Source organism: Malus sylvestris, chromosome 5 (genome assembly GCF_916048215.2).
Source record: "Malus sylvestris chromosome 5, drMalSylv7.2, whole genome shotgun sequence".
NCBI lineage: Eukaryota > Viridiplantae > Streptophyta > Magnoliopsida > Rosales > Rosaceae > Malus > Malus sylvestris.
The window spans coordinates 46,760,864-46,778,275 of record NC_062264.1 but is presented as its reverse complement, the minus strand read 5'-3'; the positions used below and the strand labels follow the sequence as shown (position 1 = coordinate 46,778,275).

The 17,412-nt window shown below is 36.7% G+C and overlaps 2 protein-coding genes, 1 long non-coding RNA gene and 1 pseudogene across 3 annotated transcripts; 2 read left to right on the top strand and 2 right to left on the bottom strand.

Annotated features, from left to right (window-relative positions):
- Window positions 1–2,516: 2,516 nt before the first annotated feature.
- Window positions 2,517–3,453, bottom strand: LOC126621659 (uncharacterized). Its single transcript, XR_007623127.1, has 3 exons — window positions 3,262–3,453; window positions 2,997–3,147; window positions 2,517–2,858 (listed from the first exon to the last, which is right to left on the bottom strand). It is a non-coding gene; the product is annotated as an uncharacterized LOC126621659 (long non-coding RNA).
- Window positions 3,454–3,811: 358 nt separating this feature from the next.
- LOC126622980 (nuclear transcription factor Y subunit B-3-like) lies at window positions 3,812–4,433 on the bottom strand (annotated as a pseudogene).
- A 4,305-nt stretch (window positions 4,434–8,738) lies between these two features.
- On the top strand, window positions 8,739–10,792 carry LOC126621105 (uncharacterized). The gene is made up of 2 exons (XM_050289493.1): window positions 8,739–9,181; window positions 10,231–10,792. The coding sequence occupies exons 1-2, from the start codon at window positions 8,746–8,748 to the stop codon at window positions 10,563–10,565; spliced, it is 771 nt and encodes a 256-aa protein (XP_050145450.1). The 5' UTR covers window positions 8,739–8,745; the 3' UTR covers window positions 10,566–10,792.
- Window positions 10,793–12,627: 1,835 nt separating this feature from the next.
- LOC126621997 (SNF1-related protein kinase regulatory subunit beta-2-like) lies at window positions 12,628–17,041 on the top strand. Its single transcript, XM_050290631.1, has 4 exons — window positions 12,628–13,372; window positions 13,996–14,171; window positions 14,276–14,438; window positions 16,531–17,041. Exons 1-4 carry the CDS (start codon window positions 13,178–13,180, stop codon window positions 16,855–16,857), a joined length of 861 nt encoding a protein of 286 aa, XP_050146588.1. The 5' UTR covers window positions 12,628–13,177; the 3' UTR covers window positions 16,858–17,041.
- The last annotated feature ends 371 nt before the right edge of the window (window positions 17,042–17,412 follow it).

The following is a 17,412-nucleotide window of genomic DNA, read 5'->3' as shown; positions in this document are numbered from 1 at the left end:
GTTCTCGGAATTGAAATCATGAGAGACAGAAGACAGAAACTCCTTGGTTTATCTCAGAAGGGATATATAGAAAGAGTGCTTAACAGGTTTAATATGGAAAGCTGCAATAAGGCTGATGTTCCAGTAAATAAGGGTGATAAGTTCTCTCGTGATCAATGTCCTAAAAATGAACTTGAGACTAAATTGATGAAGATGAAACCATATGCTTCTTTAGTTGGCAGCCTTATGTATGCTAACATATGTACCAGACCTGATTTGGCTTTCATTGTTGGACTTTTAGGAAGATTTCAATCAAATCCTGGAGAAGCTCACTGGGTGGCAGCCAAGAAAGTGTTGAGATATTTGCAGAAAACAAAGGGGGTTTATGTTGGTTTATGGGCACAGTGATCCGTTAGAGTTGATTGGATACACTGATTCTGATCTTGCTGGGGATGTAGATGAAAGAAAATCAACTGGAGGATACATTTTTAAGTTGAGTGGAGGTGCTGTGTCTTGGAAAAGTGCTAAACAGACTATTGTGTCAACTTCAACTATGGAAGCTGAGTTTGTAGCATGTTTTGAGGGAATGAAACAAGCAGTTTGGCTCAGAAACCTGATTTCTGATATGAAGCTTGTAGATTCAGTCAAAAGGCCTATAAGAATGTTCTGTGATAACAATGCCGCTGTGTTTTTCTCAAGGAATAACAAAAGAACTTCGGCCTCGAGGTTAATGGATGTAAAGTTTCTTAAAGTTAGGGAGATGGTCAAGAAGGGGGAAATAGATATTCAGTATTTGTCTACCGGTGCAATGATCGCAGATCCTCTTACCAAGGCCTTGCCAAATAATTTATATAAGGGACATGTTGCTAAGATGGGGGTGGTAGAGTCTTTTGAACAGTGGGAGTAAACTGTTTCAAAATTGGAAGACTGTTGGAGTGTTCATTCGAATTTGATGACATTAAAACAGCAAGTCTTCGTAGCTAGATAGTTTTATTTGAGTTAGTGTTTTGTTTAGTAAGTAGCTTATTTTGGTTTTCAATAAGTGTTCAATTCTTCCAATGTGATTAATTGTTCCAGAAAACAAGTTTTATTCAATAAAAGTAAGTTTGCTAAGAAATCAGTTTTGTGATTTGGTTGATGCATGCTTATTGGTATGTTGAATGGTTAAAGATCATTGACTTGATTCGAATTATGAGAGCTGTATTACTCAAGTGAGAGTTATACATTTTGTGCTCTGTGTTGTGATTTATACGATTCTTAATTGCAGATTGGATAAGTAGTAATTGTTGAATTGGTTTCTGTGATGTACAGAGTAGATTCTTCAGTTCCTTATTTTGAGATGCATTATGATTGTAATCTGAGAGGATGATTAGAGCTTGCATAAGACTTAGTGATCACTTCTATAAATCTTAAATACTGGTTATTGTGTTTCATACTCAAGTGGGAGAATGTAAGATTGTGAGTATGAAATATAAGTTGGGACCGGTTATATCGTTTAAGATTGATATAGAAAAGTCTTTTGTTTAAAGTAGTTAAGATATCCTTATTGATTTGGGTTAACAGGATTGAGAGAAGTTCTAATTGGTTTTGGAATAAGACTCGGTATTGGAACTTTATAGTGTCTCATAATTCTGTTTGGTTTGTAGCTTTGAGTCTCAGTCCGGTTCTGATAGGGAATGGACAGAGGAATGCTATATATATATATATAGCTCAAACCCCTGCTCTTGCGATCGTAAGCTTGTAGAGTTCTAAGACCTATTGATTAGAAGAGCTTTTCTTATCGTTAAAGAGGAGAAGGTTTTGAGCAAGAAGACTGGAATGGCTTCTTCATCAGGATCAAATAATGCAGGTATGTTTCAAAGAACTTTGACTCTCATATCTGTTTAAAATACAAAATTTGTATCGGCTGTGGTTCAATTGGATGAATCTTTGATTCTTGAATAAGGTGTTATAAACTTGTTCTTACAGCTATACCAATATCATCCAGTTTGCAGGTATTCCTGGACCGGACAAACTTCTCAGATCAATGAATCAATTAGTTAATTATAGCTGTTTTTGGCACATTTTATTTGTGCTCACTCATGTCTCCCTGGGCAACAGTTCGAAGTGTTAATCGGTCCCCTATGAAAGCGCGTCCATTGCATACAAAACACGCACTAGAAGAAAAAAGCTCATCTATCACGGTGAATGCTCGTGATAAATTGTAATCCACAACGGGCACTATGCCCGTTAGTAATCTGGATGTGATAAAAAATCTTAGTTTCTACCACAGGCTATGCCTGTTGTCAAACATAATGTAACCACGGATTGTGCCCGTGATAGATTGGAATTTAACATCACGTGTTATGACCGTTGTGAATTATTTATTGACCACAGTTAATGCCCGTTATAAAAAAATTTCCACAAATAAAAAAAATATCTATTTAATAAATATTTATTTAAATATTTATATACTAAATAACCAACAAAATTTCATATTTGTTACAATATAATAAATTACAGAATAACCAAAACCGAAAAAGAAATCAATATGATAATTAGGAAAATTTATACTATTTATTAACAGAAGGTTCTTTGTCAACCAAAATTGCAGAAAATTGTGGTAAGAATCACTTCACTTCAATTCAAATAGATTATGATTATGAATAAATATGTAAAACACAAAATAAAATAAATGAAATGTAAAAGGAGGGAAACTGCACGTCTCCCTTCTTCTCCCCCTTTTCTCTCTGCCTTTATCTCCAAATACATAACTGCTCCACGTTTTCCTCATCACAATAATGTCTCTTTCCCCGAACTCACGTATTTTGCAACCCAAACTGCTTCCATACTTTATAATGTTTAATTCCTTTTCGAACTCTACTGAAGTAAGAATTAATCTGCAAGTTTCAGTTTGTAAGACATAAAAAGTCCACCCATTGATGCACTCAAGTGGTTAACATTTCATGTAAAATTTAGATAACCCTATATTTGTTATTTGGTATAACTTATGATATGTTGGATCGATGCATGCATACCGCCATGGTGATCTCTGATTGCAGCACAAGGGAGACACATACCCAGCACAAAGGAGGAGGCAAGCATGTCGCCATGGCGACCTCTGATTGCAGGTCGGCTTCTCCAGTCAACAGAGCCTTCCCATTTAGTGATGAGCTGCTGTTCTTGCCCCTACAGTAACCATTACCAAAACTCATGAGGTTTAGGAAAAACCAGGCATGAGAGGAAATAAAGTGTAAGGGATGAAAGAAAAAAAAAAGGATAAAGAAAGAAAGAGGAACCCACCATTTTCTCTCTTGTGAGCCCCTTTTTTTTTCCCATTTGGCGATTCAATTTAATTTGGATCGGATCCCTGGTGCCATAGGATTTTGATTAGAAATAAAAAGGAGCGATTGGAGATTTAAAGAGTTTGTGAAATTTTCAAATCTCAAAGATGTTTGAAATTTCCCAAAAATTTGGTGTCCCGCCTTTTCTAAATATTTTTCATTATGTGTATGATTATACCACACATTATGTCCGTGGTTGATAACAAAAATGCGTTATAGAACTAACAATATTGACCACGAGCATTGTCCGTAGTGGCTTAGTATATTTACAACGTGCAACTGTGCGCGTGGTCATTCACTGTTATTTTACAACGGGCTAAGATTTGTCTGTAATGAAAAATTAACTTTTATAACGTGCTTATTATGCCCGTGGTAAAATTTTATTTTTACAACGAGCTCATAAAGTCCGTGGTAAAATTGTCGTGATAGATGTGTTGTTTTCTTGTAGTGACGATTAGTACTGTGAATATATATCCAAATTAACATTATATATATATATATACTTAACCCTACCTTGGTCTCCCATGCCCTGTGGAGGGTCTACTACCAGATCCATACAAATGACCTTCATGATGGTGATGTTGTTGATGACCCATCATCATCATGGTCGTGGACTGCGTTGACATCACACCATACATTCCATTTATACTACCACTTGCAGCACCATGACCATGCACATACAGCTGCTCTCTCTCATGATCGCGATGATATCGAACGGCGTGCCTTCCATGGCCTGCGGACATTCCAGTTCCCGTTCCAGCACTAGTATTGGTACTAATAGTCATCTTTTCACCCTCCATCTCTCTAAACTTGTGCACGTAAACCTTTGAGAGGCTCCACGTACTCCTCGAACCCCAGCGTTGTCATGGCCCACAGCAGATCGTCGCCGTTGATGGTCTTCCTCTTCTCTCTCTGGCACTTGTCAGAGGCTTCTCCGGTGATGAAGCTGATGAACTCGGAGACGCACTCCTGCACCGTCTCTTTGGCGTCCTTTGAAATCTTGGCGTTGGCCGGCAGACCTTTCTTCATGATCCTGCTCACGTTTGCAATCGGCAAAAACCTGTCCTGCTCTCTCTGCTGTTCTCTCGTTCCTCCTCCTCCTCCTCCCGAGTCGTTGTCCGAGTCAGCCATATATGTATATAATGTTCACTTCCTTACGTGACAATATATACTAGCTAGGTATGACCGTATGAGCCCTATGAGATGGCAGAACGAGGGACAAGTACTCGATCTTTATTATTAATTTGACTAGCTATTAGGATATCAGGCCATTAAGAAATTATGAAAGTGAATTGACAAAGGAGGATGGTAATATGATTTGCTAAATTTGCTGCTCTTGCCTCTTGGAGAGGGTGGACTACGCTTTCAGAGTGGAGTAGTACTGGCTATCTCGGTATGGTGTTAAATGTTGTGGTGTGGGAGATTATAATGCTTTGTCTGCGACATGTGGGATGGTCTTGGGTCGTTCGTTTATCGATAAGATTTTGACACCTGGCATGTGCTCAGGATCTCACACGTATTCATGATATATAGATGATGCATCGAGGGTCGAGACTCATCGCTCATCTAGAGCACAGGGGCGGATCTATCCTACAACTTTGAATTGCGACTGTAATATAATGTTGCCTTATTTGTAATTATTGGTTTAAGACGCTACAGTAAGTAATAATCAGAAGTGGATAAAAGTCTCACCTTTATAACAACTGTTTTATAGGTCTTGTGCAGGGCCGGCCCAGGCTCAGTGCAAGCAGGGCAACCGTCCGGACCCAAAAATATTGGGGGCACCAAAATTATTAGGGTAATATATTTATATATGTTTTCATAAGAGTATAAATTTATAAAACTTGGTTTAATGACACAGAAATTTAAGTAGAAGAGGTGGTTTGGTCATTTGAAAATAATGAGTGGTCTTGAGTTCAAAACACCACATGTGCTTATTTACTTTCTAATTTTTACAAATTTCTTTTCATAAGAGTATAAATTTATAAAATTTGGTTAAAGGATCAAGAAGTTTAATTAGAAGCAATGGTTTTTGTTGTTTAAAATTAACAAGAGGTCCTAAGTTCGAAACGCTATGTGCATGTTTATTTTTTTCAATTTTTACAAATTTTTGTTTGGTTGTTAATTTATTTTTTGTTTGGTTGTTAATTTATTTTTAGTTACTAGCTAGTAGCTATGTGGGTTGTTATTTTTAAATATTCGTTTCAATTCAAGTCTAATATTCAACAATGAGTAATACGTAGACCAAATTTTTAGCGCAAATTTGTAAATTATATGACGTGTTATCAAAATATTTAATTTAATGCCCATTCATTACTAATACATATCAATTAAAGACTCGAAAACATCATTATTTTTTTAGTCCCATATTGACAAGGTTAGTAAATAAGAAAAAACACCTCATGATTTATACAAAAACACTTTCAAAGTTCAACTGGAAAACAAAATTCATCATCTATCTACTTATAAGCCCAGAGTTGTTTGGTTTTCTTCTCTCAATACAAAATAAATTAGTCTTTTTGTGTTTCTAAATTATTGAGTTTGAAATGTTTTTCTAAGTATAATTTTATCAATGTCTTACGTGTGAAAATAAATAATTTTCTTATATGAAGTTAGGGCACTTTTTTTGGCGTCGCCCCAGGCCTCAAAAATCTCTGGACCGGCCCTGGTCTTGTGGAACAGTACTTATCCTCATCCAACTTGATTACTGCATTCCAATATTAGAGACGAGTTTAATTACATGCAAATCAAAATAAAAACAAACTAAAGTTGGTTATAACATACAGCCTTGTTCCACCACCTCTTTCCATCATCAATTTCAATTGTGTAGGGCATTGTACATCAACTTTAGGCTTAGAGACTTTTTTGAGTCAGCCTTAGGTTTGAACGACTTTCCAATTAATTTCTTTGCATGGGACTAATCATGCATCAATGGCCAATAAAAATAAGATCAGATGACACTATATTTGTACTTTATTGTCCACTTCAGACGGTTCTGATGATCCACATGCAATCGCTCTAAATTTTATATGCTAATTGTTGGTGTTTAAAGATGGGTTCCACACTTCCACTTTACAAAGCTTAAATGAGTCGAAGTGTTATTTTATTGATCCGGAGTGCCACTGCCAAAGTGTACATATTTCATCATGCAATTGCAAGTAATAGGACAAAGGACCCCACTCCACTACGTAATATGCACATATATGATGAATTGAGATCCCCTTCTTACATTCATCCAATTATCAAGATTCTCTACCCGAATTAGTTACCCGATCCAATAGGTTCAGGGCCTACTAATAAGGCCCATTAAGGATATAGCTAGAGCTACAAGTAGAAGAACTTCTCCAAACCCAAAACACTAATTAAGGATATGCACAATGCATGCATTTATTTATCTGATATTTTTCTTTTCATTTGTGCTACCCTAATCATGATCTATATCAGTATTATTAAAGGTATGATTTATTTCTTTGAGGAGACAGTTTTAAATTTTAATGGTATAAATTAAATGGTAAAACAAAGTGGAGCATCATGTCCATGTCTTATTCATAATTTATGTCCTAATCACAGTTCTTAATTTGGTTAACCATCATAACCATCGCAGCCCAAATTGCACATTAATTTGGTTAACTATCAACAATATAATGGGATGCGCTGTCACTTTGAAGTTTATATGTATGACTCAACCTGCAAAATGAAGCTACTTGATGGTTGTTTGGCACCATTTGCACATTTAAGTATCATATTATTAAGTGGGAAAAGAAAAAAAAAAACTTATCGACACTAGCAACAACATAATGGAGGCAGTCAATCAATATAGATTGATCCGAAATCTGATTCAAATCCAATATAGCACCTATGGGTACATAAGAAATGTATTGAATTAAAAAGTTAATTATGCACTCCTTATAAGAGTTAAATATATAAAAACAAATTATAGTGCACACTTAGATTTTTGGAGTGTCAATAACAATTCCTCAAAAAAAAAAAATTTCTTTAAAAAAAAAAAGAAATAACTGGTGGCAAGTCATGATTATCCACTTATTTCTCAAACAATAATAATTATAATCTATATAATAATTTGCGGGTGCAAGACCCTTTGTATTTGTTTAAAACCTGGAGAGGAAAACAAATGATCTATAGTTACAAACTTACAATAAGGACGACTAAAGTGATGCAAGAAATGCAATTCATGACAAAGACATAATTATTCATAAATTTCGCGCAACCTACAACAATTAAGGGGTCACTTTCAAGAATTGTTCAGATGCCATAATATTTACATATTTTGAAAGAAAAAGAATATAAATTTAGTTGTGTTCAAAGTTTTAGGAATTTATTTTGAGTTAGAAACAAATATGTTAATTTCCAAAACGCATCTAAATTAATATTTTAGAAATAAATACTTTGTATTCCTAGGCTTTGCTTCATTCTCTAATCTCTAGGTTACTTTCTTTCATTGAATATGCGAAATCACTTTCATTTTTGGAAATTTGGTGTGTATTTATATGGTTGCTTGGGAAGGTTGTTCAACGATAACAAGCAACTGACAATTTCAGTTAACAATTTCCCCCAACAATATTGTAAGAATATTGATGTTATATAAAATATCAAGGTGCATGTCTCAACGCTAACCATTTTCACGAGTGCAGTATACGTGAGTGCGAGACTAATGCAGCTATAGTATATACATATAACAATAACATAGCGCAGGGTTGCAAAGTAAGTGCAATGGTCAGTTCACCCACCCAAACAGAAACTTCTTCTTTGTTTGATAACGAATATAAGTTTATGCATTGGGTTTGGGATTCACCGATCGATTAAACTTAGGTTAAAGTTCCCCAACCTTTTGATCCTTTTCAGGTTAAATTATATATGTTCATGATTTGGATCAAACCTATCCAATATGTATAACTGCCGATCGAGACGTACGTGTGTGCGTCATTAATTAGTTAATTAATTAATTTAATCTTGGTAAACGGCTTGTGTTTTGCGCTTAAAATCTGATTCACAAAAGAATACGTAGAAGACAACAAGAGTAGGCTACCAACCAACAATTTAACTTCCCCTCCACCTCCCCTACTTCTTCTGCCTTTTAAAGGTCGTTAAGACTGATATACCCTCCATTTCGTCTTGTTTTGAATAACCTTTTGTTCTGTTTAGGTGGCAGTAACTTCTTTAATCAAATGACCAAAAACCACAACCTCTTTGGGTGTTGGCATGTCCACGACCACGAGGTTTGTGCAATATGCACTACGCATGCATGGAGATCCATCTATATATTTAAAGGGCAAAAGGGTAACTCTATCAGGATGTAGGTGGGAGACAAGGACTGTGAAGGTACGTAATATTAACCATTGATTGAGGGTATTATGTGGAATTTAAATGGGACCATCGCGAGGGCATTAACTTACTATAAAACCAAACCAAAGGAGGAGCACTGATGATCAACTCACGTAGAGGAAACACAAAGAAGATGAGCTACTACAATATTTGCGCCTCCAACAAGCTTCTGAAGATGAGCTACATCATTTTATTCAACTTATTAATCATCGGCAGCAGCCTCATCACGAGATCGATTTCAATGGGGATGGCGGATATTATTGATGATCACGGAGGACAAGGAGGAGGAGGAAGAGGAGGAGGAGTGGTACAAGTACATCAGGATGAAATGAATAATAACCCGTTAGAGCAGCTGATGTCCAGCCAAGAAGATATGATGCAGGTTGCTGGATATGGAGAAGAGAAGCTTTCCACCGTCCTTATTACAGGCTCCGTCCATTGCGAGGAGGCTTGTATTGATCATAATAATTTGAATATTTTGCATCCTGATCAAACTGATCGTGATCAGCTTCATCTTCATGCATGGCCTCTATCAGGTGTGTAGCTTAATTTATATACTTGAATGCTCAACAATCATGATATATCTACATACGAATCTGCATATATATGTTTACGGCATATATAGATTAATTTCCTACATCATGCAATTAGTTGTGTACGCATTCACTTGTTGTTGTTTATGTCTCATCCATTTTGTGGCAAACTTTATACCCTTAATTATTTGTTATGTAATTTCATCATTGATAAACTTCATTTACGCAGTATCACCAACTATGTACATACATCAGAAATTTAGACTACCTACTTCAACAATATAAAACCACTACTCCATTTTCGTCTTTCTTCCTTTAATTTTTCCTCTTAGATATATCCTTATCATAATCTTAGATTATATAAGAGCTGAGGAATCCATGCTCAGCGTGTCAATAATTTATAAGTTTATAAGTTTGAATTTTAGGGTTATGAAACTAAAATTTGAATAAAGTGGTCTCCTCCAAGGAGTTGTTCTTCTTCATATATCAAACACGATATTATCTTAGCCACCACCTTCGTTATTTTTTATGAATATTTTATGAAGACACATAAACTGTGTCTTTGTGAATAACTGCTCTTTAAAGCAATCACCTGACATTTTGATTTTCACGTTGGACCAGCGAAAATCAACTTCTCCTAATTGATTTGGACATATTAAATGGGGTACAAGGCAGACCGGTATTAGTATTATCATCCATTAACTATGGATACAGAAAGCAATTCACGATCGACTTTATACTGCTAATTAAGCTACACTTTATTTGACTTGGATGAAAAGCAAAAACACCGTTTTACACATTTTGTGGTGTTTTTTATTTATAATTCGTCGAAATAATTTCATAGAAAATAACATTCAAAGGGAAAAAAAATGAGCTAGCGATATATTTGGCTCAATGAGACAGAATCATATATATAATTAAGTCATGTTATGATAATTTAATTTACAAATTCAATTAATTCTAATATTCCTTTCCAATTAACTACAAAACCATTGTTCAATCAATCGATGCGTATATTCACCATCTGCTTTTATTTTGGTCAAAATCTGCAGGTGTTTTGGTGTCCGTCAATTGCCGTGTCAGCGGGAGAAGAAAATCCAGTTTGGCACAAGGCATCACAGACGAATTTGGGGTTTTCATGATCGATCTTCCTTCCAATCTGCATGCAATTCCCAACTTGGACAAAACGTGTTGTGTTCGAGTACTTGGAATACCAAAGAATGCACAATGCCGACCCGCTTCCGTCAGGAGGCACAAAGGACTCAAACTATCGTCCGTTGGTAATGGCATCCGAACCTACACTGCCGGCAGGATAAGGTTCCAGCATTTGACCTCTAAACCTTCACAAGCATGCGTTGAGGAAGCAAGCAACAACAATAAGATATGATCGTACAGATCCATTGCATATTATACAGGGATCCTGGATGGCGCTTCAGTCACAGCATTGATATGCAAGGGTTTGTACACATTGTACTTATCAGATATAAAGTATATACCTTTATAGGAAAAGTGTGACGACAGATATCATGTATGTAAATGCTTCGGAAGATGAATATCATATATTATAAGACAAAGCAAACTGAGAGGTGTGATCTTAATCCGGCTCAAGGTTTACCTGCATTTTTATAGCCTTATAAGGCTCGTTAATGGCATTAGTGAAAATCCCACAAGATAATATTAAATATAGAAATCATAAATCATGTCATATATGGGAATTAGGCAGGACTAAACACACTTGTCTAAACTATCCAGGCTTAAATCCTTTTGGAAATCAGCTGTTTCAGAAACCTGTAGAGGGATCAAATTTAAGAACTGCTTAACTTGATGTCCTCTAATGACAGAGAAACCAATTAAACAACAACAGTGAATGATACAACATAACTCCCTCAGATGCATCAATTTTGTCAAATTTCTTCACGAGTTCATCACTCGGTCCTCTATTTGATCAGTACCGGCACCTGCTGCTGCACACATGTGGTGGCTCAGAGATTTGATCAAAGTTCCTCTCTCGGTGAGCAACCATTTTTCGGCTGAGCTCCCTACCCTCACATGCCACAAGATGGTTTTAATACTGTGCATGTTGAGGAGAAGATCTGAAATTCAAATGCAGGAAGCATCAAGATTGTGACAATTTGACAAATCAGCATTTAAGAGCATGTCAAAATCCTAGGTGGAATGCTACTTTGCATATTTGACATAAAAAATCTCTCAAACCGAAATGTTATTTGCTGACTGGATTTGAAGACTTAGTGATTTGATGTCAAATTTTGACATTAATGTTATATTTATTTTTAATTCATTTTAATAGTGAGTTTCTTATTTCACTAACATGTCAACCAATAAAAAATTTGTTTCAACATTTTTTTAATAATTACAATCATTTAAAGTTCTATTTCATTTTCTTTGGAGATGGTCTAAGGACCGAGGAATGCAGCATTAGATTTCTTTCTCTGAGAAGGACCTTCTGGGCTATGAAACTTTGCATTCAAGATATTGATCAGCCACAAATTGCAGGATTTTGAACACTAATCCAAATCCGCCTGATCTTTTCTACAAATCCAAACACTAGTTTGTATTGTTTATCCTTCCTAAAACTTGATTAGTTAACTTAGACTGCTTTTTTATCAAGGAATTTTATCAAAGAAAACAGAAAACAACACCATCGGTAGGTGTTGACAAAAAAAAAAACCCAACAGCAGCAAAGGATTTGGATCATACGATGAAACAAAGCAGAAATTGGTCACTCACGAGGCTGCCGCTGTAGTTCGCTATCTGTTTGATTAAATGCCGCACTGAAAAACAAATTCTCGATTAAAGCTCTCGCCGCTTTTCCCGTTTTTCGGATCGCTTTACGGGGTAGAGGCCTTTTGTCTGAAAATATAGGGGACGATGAGATGGGTCTGCCGGCCAATGAGTGCGTGAGGGTGATTGGACCAATCCTGTATGCCCTTTTGGAACCTAGTTAATCTAATATCAAAATGCCCGACCCAACCCAACACGCACTCTCACTTTTATTCATTTTTTTGCTAAGAAACAAAACTCTATTTGTTCTTTCATTTTCACAAGACAATTCGAAATTATTCTAATCTATAGAATTCAAACTCAAGTAGAAATGTATGATTATGTTATTCTGATCAACCGATCTTATTCATGTTTGCTCCTTCTCTATTTTTACTTTGGACAAACAATTTAATTGCCTAGGTAATATATGCATTAGTAATTACTCCAATGGGAAAAGTCTATTCCCCAAACCCAAAAGGGAAGAAGCCACAAAACAAAGTGTCGTGGGGGAGCGAGTAGTGGGAGGGAGAGAAAAGGTTATAGATTAAAGGGAAAAGAAGGACTTTGGCAAAATGTGATGACGTGAGGAGCAAGGGCATTTCCCCATTAAACCAACAAAATGATTGGACATTGGGCTACCATTCCATTTCCGTCTTCCAAACTCATCGGAGATTATTACTTCTTCTTTCTCCATCCATTATTATTCTTTCTTCAATATCATTATTACGATTGCGATTATTACTCATCCATCAATTAAATTACTATTGCCACTTACCCTCCATCCTCCATCCTCCATTCCCTTCCTTTTTTCACATTTCTTCTTTCCATCTGCCGATTCTGCCCCCCTGCCCCTACCCGCCCCCACCTTTTTTCTTTGTGTTTGTTGTTGCTTAATGCTCCCTCTTCTTAATCTAATAATCTCTCCCTTGCTCTCTCTCTCTCTCTCTCTCTCTCTCTCTCTCTCTCTATTTATATAAAACGGGGGTTCTCTTTGCTGGGCTCTTTCTTTTCGTTTTGACGCCCAATCAATCAAATTCGTGAGCTTTGTGGGATTTAAGGTTTCATCATATGAGATTGGATTCCAATTCTGCAAAGTGGGTATTTATTATGCATCTGTAGTTTTATTTTCTTGGGTTGGTGCTTGGTGCTTGGTGCTTGGTGCTTGTTGCTTGTTGCTTGTTGCTTGTTGCTAGCAGAGGTCATATCCAAGCAATTGGGATGGGGAATGTGAATGGGAGAGAAGATGGTGGTGGAAGCCCCTCTGCGGCCGAGGAAGACAGCGGTGCCGCCGGCATCTTGCAGGAGGGCCCTGCCCACGGCGGCCGTCTTGTTCATGGCTCCGCTGAGTTGATGGGTCAATCACCTCCTCATAGCCCTAGGGCCACTCACTCCCCTTTGATGTTCACTCCCCAAGTCAGTTCCTTTTTCTCTCCTCATCTTACTTGTTTTCAAGGTTTTTGCTTTTCTTAATTTTCCCACCGAGATTCAATTTTACCCAACTGCCATCGAATTGCTTTTTTCGTAGAATTGGGGGCTTTTGTGATTCAGCTTAGAACTGGCTCTGTGAATTATGCTGTGCAATTCTTCTTTCCTTTTTATTGATAACTTGCTAAGAGGCGGCCCAAATCATACAATTTCTTGTTTCTTTGTGACAAGTCTGTATTTTGGATCATTGTTGTAGCATAAACAGAGACATGAGTGGTTAATCGTTGGGGAACTGATTGCGCGAACCAAGTAATAATTTTGATACCAACATCCTTCCTCCTCCTCCAATTCTGAATTGGAATATCCGTTTTACATGAATCTGTCTCTTGGTGCACTACCAGATACTAACACTTAAAGTTTTTAATGCTAAGATCCTTTAGAAATACCATTGGTAATCTGCTTCTGCTCCAGTATATATGATACTCTCAGTCAATGCCCTGAAATATGTTTATCTTACTTGTACCCTTGCCTGTTACTCACACTGATGTATTTGATCTACGGCGATCCATAATATTTTTCCTCTTGTTCAATTATTATTATTCTTTTTCCAGGTCCCTGTGGTTCCCTTACAAAGACCAGATGAGATACAAATCCCAAACAACTCGTGGATGCAAACGTCGGGGTTTGAAGACATGTGCTGTGAGCAAGGAATTCCGACTATGATTACATGGAGCTATGGTGGGAAGGATGTAGCTGTGGAGGGATCATGGGATAATTGGAAGACAAGGTTTTCGAAAATAATAGAAAGAATAATAAGTGGTTTAGATTGTGAATATAGTTTTTGCACCATGTGAACTCTTACTTGAGTTCTTATTCTATCTTGGTTTTCAGATTGGCTTTACAGAGATCAGGAAAGGACTTCACTATTATGAAAGTACTGCCATCCGGTGTTTACCAATATAGGTTTATTGTTGATGGGCAGTGGAGGTGTTCTCCTGACTTGCCCTTGGCCCAAGATGATGCTGGCAATTCTTACAACCTTTTGGACTTGCAGGTAATGGTTGTCATCTCTTCTTAGGTTGATACGTGCTTTGGATGAGTGTAACAACCCCATTATAATCGCTTATAACTGTTCATAATCTCAACCAGATAAAGGAAACTCCTAGTCAGATCTTATAAGTAGTTTAACCTTCTTGTAGGATTGAATAAGGGAATAATGAGTATAACTTTTTTTTGAATGTCCTCTATTCTTTAGCAGGGAAAAGCTCATTTCAGAGTTAGGGATTGCTTGATATTTATTGTAATATCATCATTTAGAAACTGTATTCATACAAATTTGTTAAAGCATTGAAGTCCCCCTTTTTTAGCTTAATCTGTTTATGTTTTTTTTTTTCCAGTCTCAACTTAATTCTGTTATGCAAATCCTACTTTTCAGGATTTTAATTTCCTTTAACTATTCAATGATGATAGTAGGCCGTATGAACTAGGGAATATCAGTTCTATTGTGTTGACGATATTTCTCATATTCATACAACTGATATATCATATTCCATATTCCATAGTCCATAGTCCATAGTCCATACATATAAACTTTCCTTTTATACGTTCCATTCAAGTTTCCCGTCATTAGAGTCTAATTTCTTCAGCAACAATTTGTGTTGTTATATGTGTGCTTTGAAAGCCTCAATAATTAATACCTTCAACATAGCTTAGCTGTTAAATTTTTTGAGAAGAAATGATAACACTTTATTAAAATAAAAACAAGAATTACAAAATAGTGGATAAGAAATCCACCAGCAAAGCTAGCTAAGACCTCCCAAATAGATCTGATTACAAGTAACATAACATCAACCAAGATCATTTTACGGCTGCTAACATATCCCACACTATATGAGAAAGAGAATAATCCTTGAACTCATTCGAAACTGATGCCCAGAGGGCTGCCCAGTATCTTACTCTACCCCATAGGTCTGCTACCCCCACTCCATTATAATCCTCCAAAACTCTTCTGTTATGCTCCAACCAAATATTCCAAAAAACTGCCAACACCAAACAGCCCCACAAAGCTTTAGCTGTCCTCCCTTTTCCTAAAGTCTCAAAATTGGTGCTTAGAAGCTCGAAACAACCCTTTGGAATGACCCAACTAACTCTAACTTCCTGAACCAATTTCCACCACAACTGTATTGAGTAAGAACAAACTTAGCTGTTAAATTCATATTTACATTTTAAGTAGACTGCTTTTTCGCCACATTGTGTATCTGCTTTCTGTTTGTAAAGCTCTCTATCCAAATTTCTGTTTTTAAGCCCGTACAAAGCTGTCTGCAAAAGAGGTAAATCGCGTTGAGCCCAATTAAGTAGATCAGGTTGGACTTGGGGTTGGCCTCTAACTTGAAACACATTGATACAAGACAAACACCAGGGATTTCCTATATCTTGTATAACTCCTACCAAATTGTTAAAACCTCCTGAAACTTATTTTCAACCCTACTCGAGATGGGGAAGACTAGGTCTCTGTCAAAAAACAAAATGATATTTCATATGGTCCTGTTCATGGTAATCTTTGTCTTTTCCAGTGAGCTGTAATTAACCCTTTCTTTCATGTGTTGTTTTGGATATTACATAGAGAGTAGGTAGTTATAGCTTTTGTCTACAGGACTAGTAAGAGAAGGATCAAATTACGGCTGATTTTGCACAGCTCTACTCAGTCAAACTTGGAGATGATGAGAAATTTATATGCCGTGATAAAAAAAAATAAAAAAAAGTGCTTGAAATGATAATTTTGTTATTGTTTAAATGTTAGCGAAGAGTGCGAGTTTATGGATCAGACTAAATGACATTCAGTTGGTGTAATTTAGCACTTTTTCATTATGTGTGTAAGAGAGATTTTTGAAATTGCACATTTTTATGAGGATTTTTAATCAATATGTTGTGTGGTACTTTTCTTTTATATTTTCTAAATTACTGCCATCAGTTCTAAATCTCTATAGTGGCATGACAGATGCAAACAGAATGCACTCGTATTTTCTCATTTATTGGTTGCCTGAGTCTCGACCTATTGTTTTAAGTATGAGTGTTGAATTTTTTTGAAAAGTGGGCTTGGATGTGCGAGTTCTGTAAGCTGTGTGATATTGTTGGTTCTTCTGCAGGATTACGTTCCAGAAGACATCGGAAGCATTTCCGGCTTTGAACCTCCCCAGTCGCCGGACTCAAGTTATAACAACCTGCAGCTTGGATCTGAAGATTTTGCGAAGGAGCCCCCATCGGTTCCTCCACACCTACAAATGACACTGTTGAATGCACCTTCATCTTACATGGAGATGCCGCCTCCTTTGTCAAGACCTCAACATGTGGTACTCAATCATCTTTACATGCAGAGAGGGAAGAGTGGACCATCTGTAGTGGCACTCGGGACAACAGAGAGGTTTATAGCGAAGTATGTTACAGTGGTTCTCTACAAGTCCTTGCAGAGATAAAAGAGAAAAGAAAAAAAAACACACAAAGTGTCTGCCTGGACTCCACGGATCCCATTATGTAGTTAGCTTTATATGAATTTCAGAGTCAAATGCCATTTTCGTGGCGTCGGTTATGTTGAGGAAGGATTTGTATTTTCACACAATTCCATTGCTTAATGACCATTGATCCATCTTCTTTTGCATACTTAATTCTTGCACTCGCACTTATTGGCTGTTTGTTTGTCTTCAGTTGTACAAGAAAAAGGGTGAAAGAATGAATTTTGTTGACTACCCTTATCACCCTATCTGCATTCTCTTTAAATTTTCTACTTCCCTCCCTCTCTCCCTCTCTCTCTCTCTCTCTCTCTCTCTCTCTCTCTCTCTCTCTCTCTCGTATAATATTTGCTTTAAGAAAAGTATGTATTTTGGAAGATTTAATTACCCTTTGGTGGCTTGTATTAGACTGGAGTGGATAATTTACTAAATTCAATACATATTGAGGTTAGAAACGGATCGAAGGTACAAGATGGATCGAAAAGGAAGAAAACTTCTCCCTTCCAAACCTACCAAGGTGGA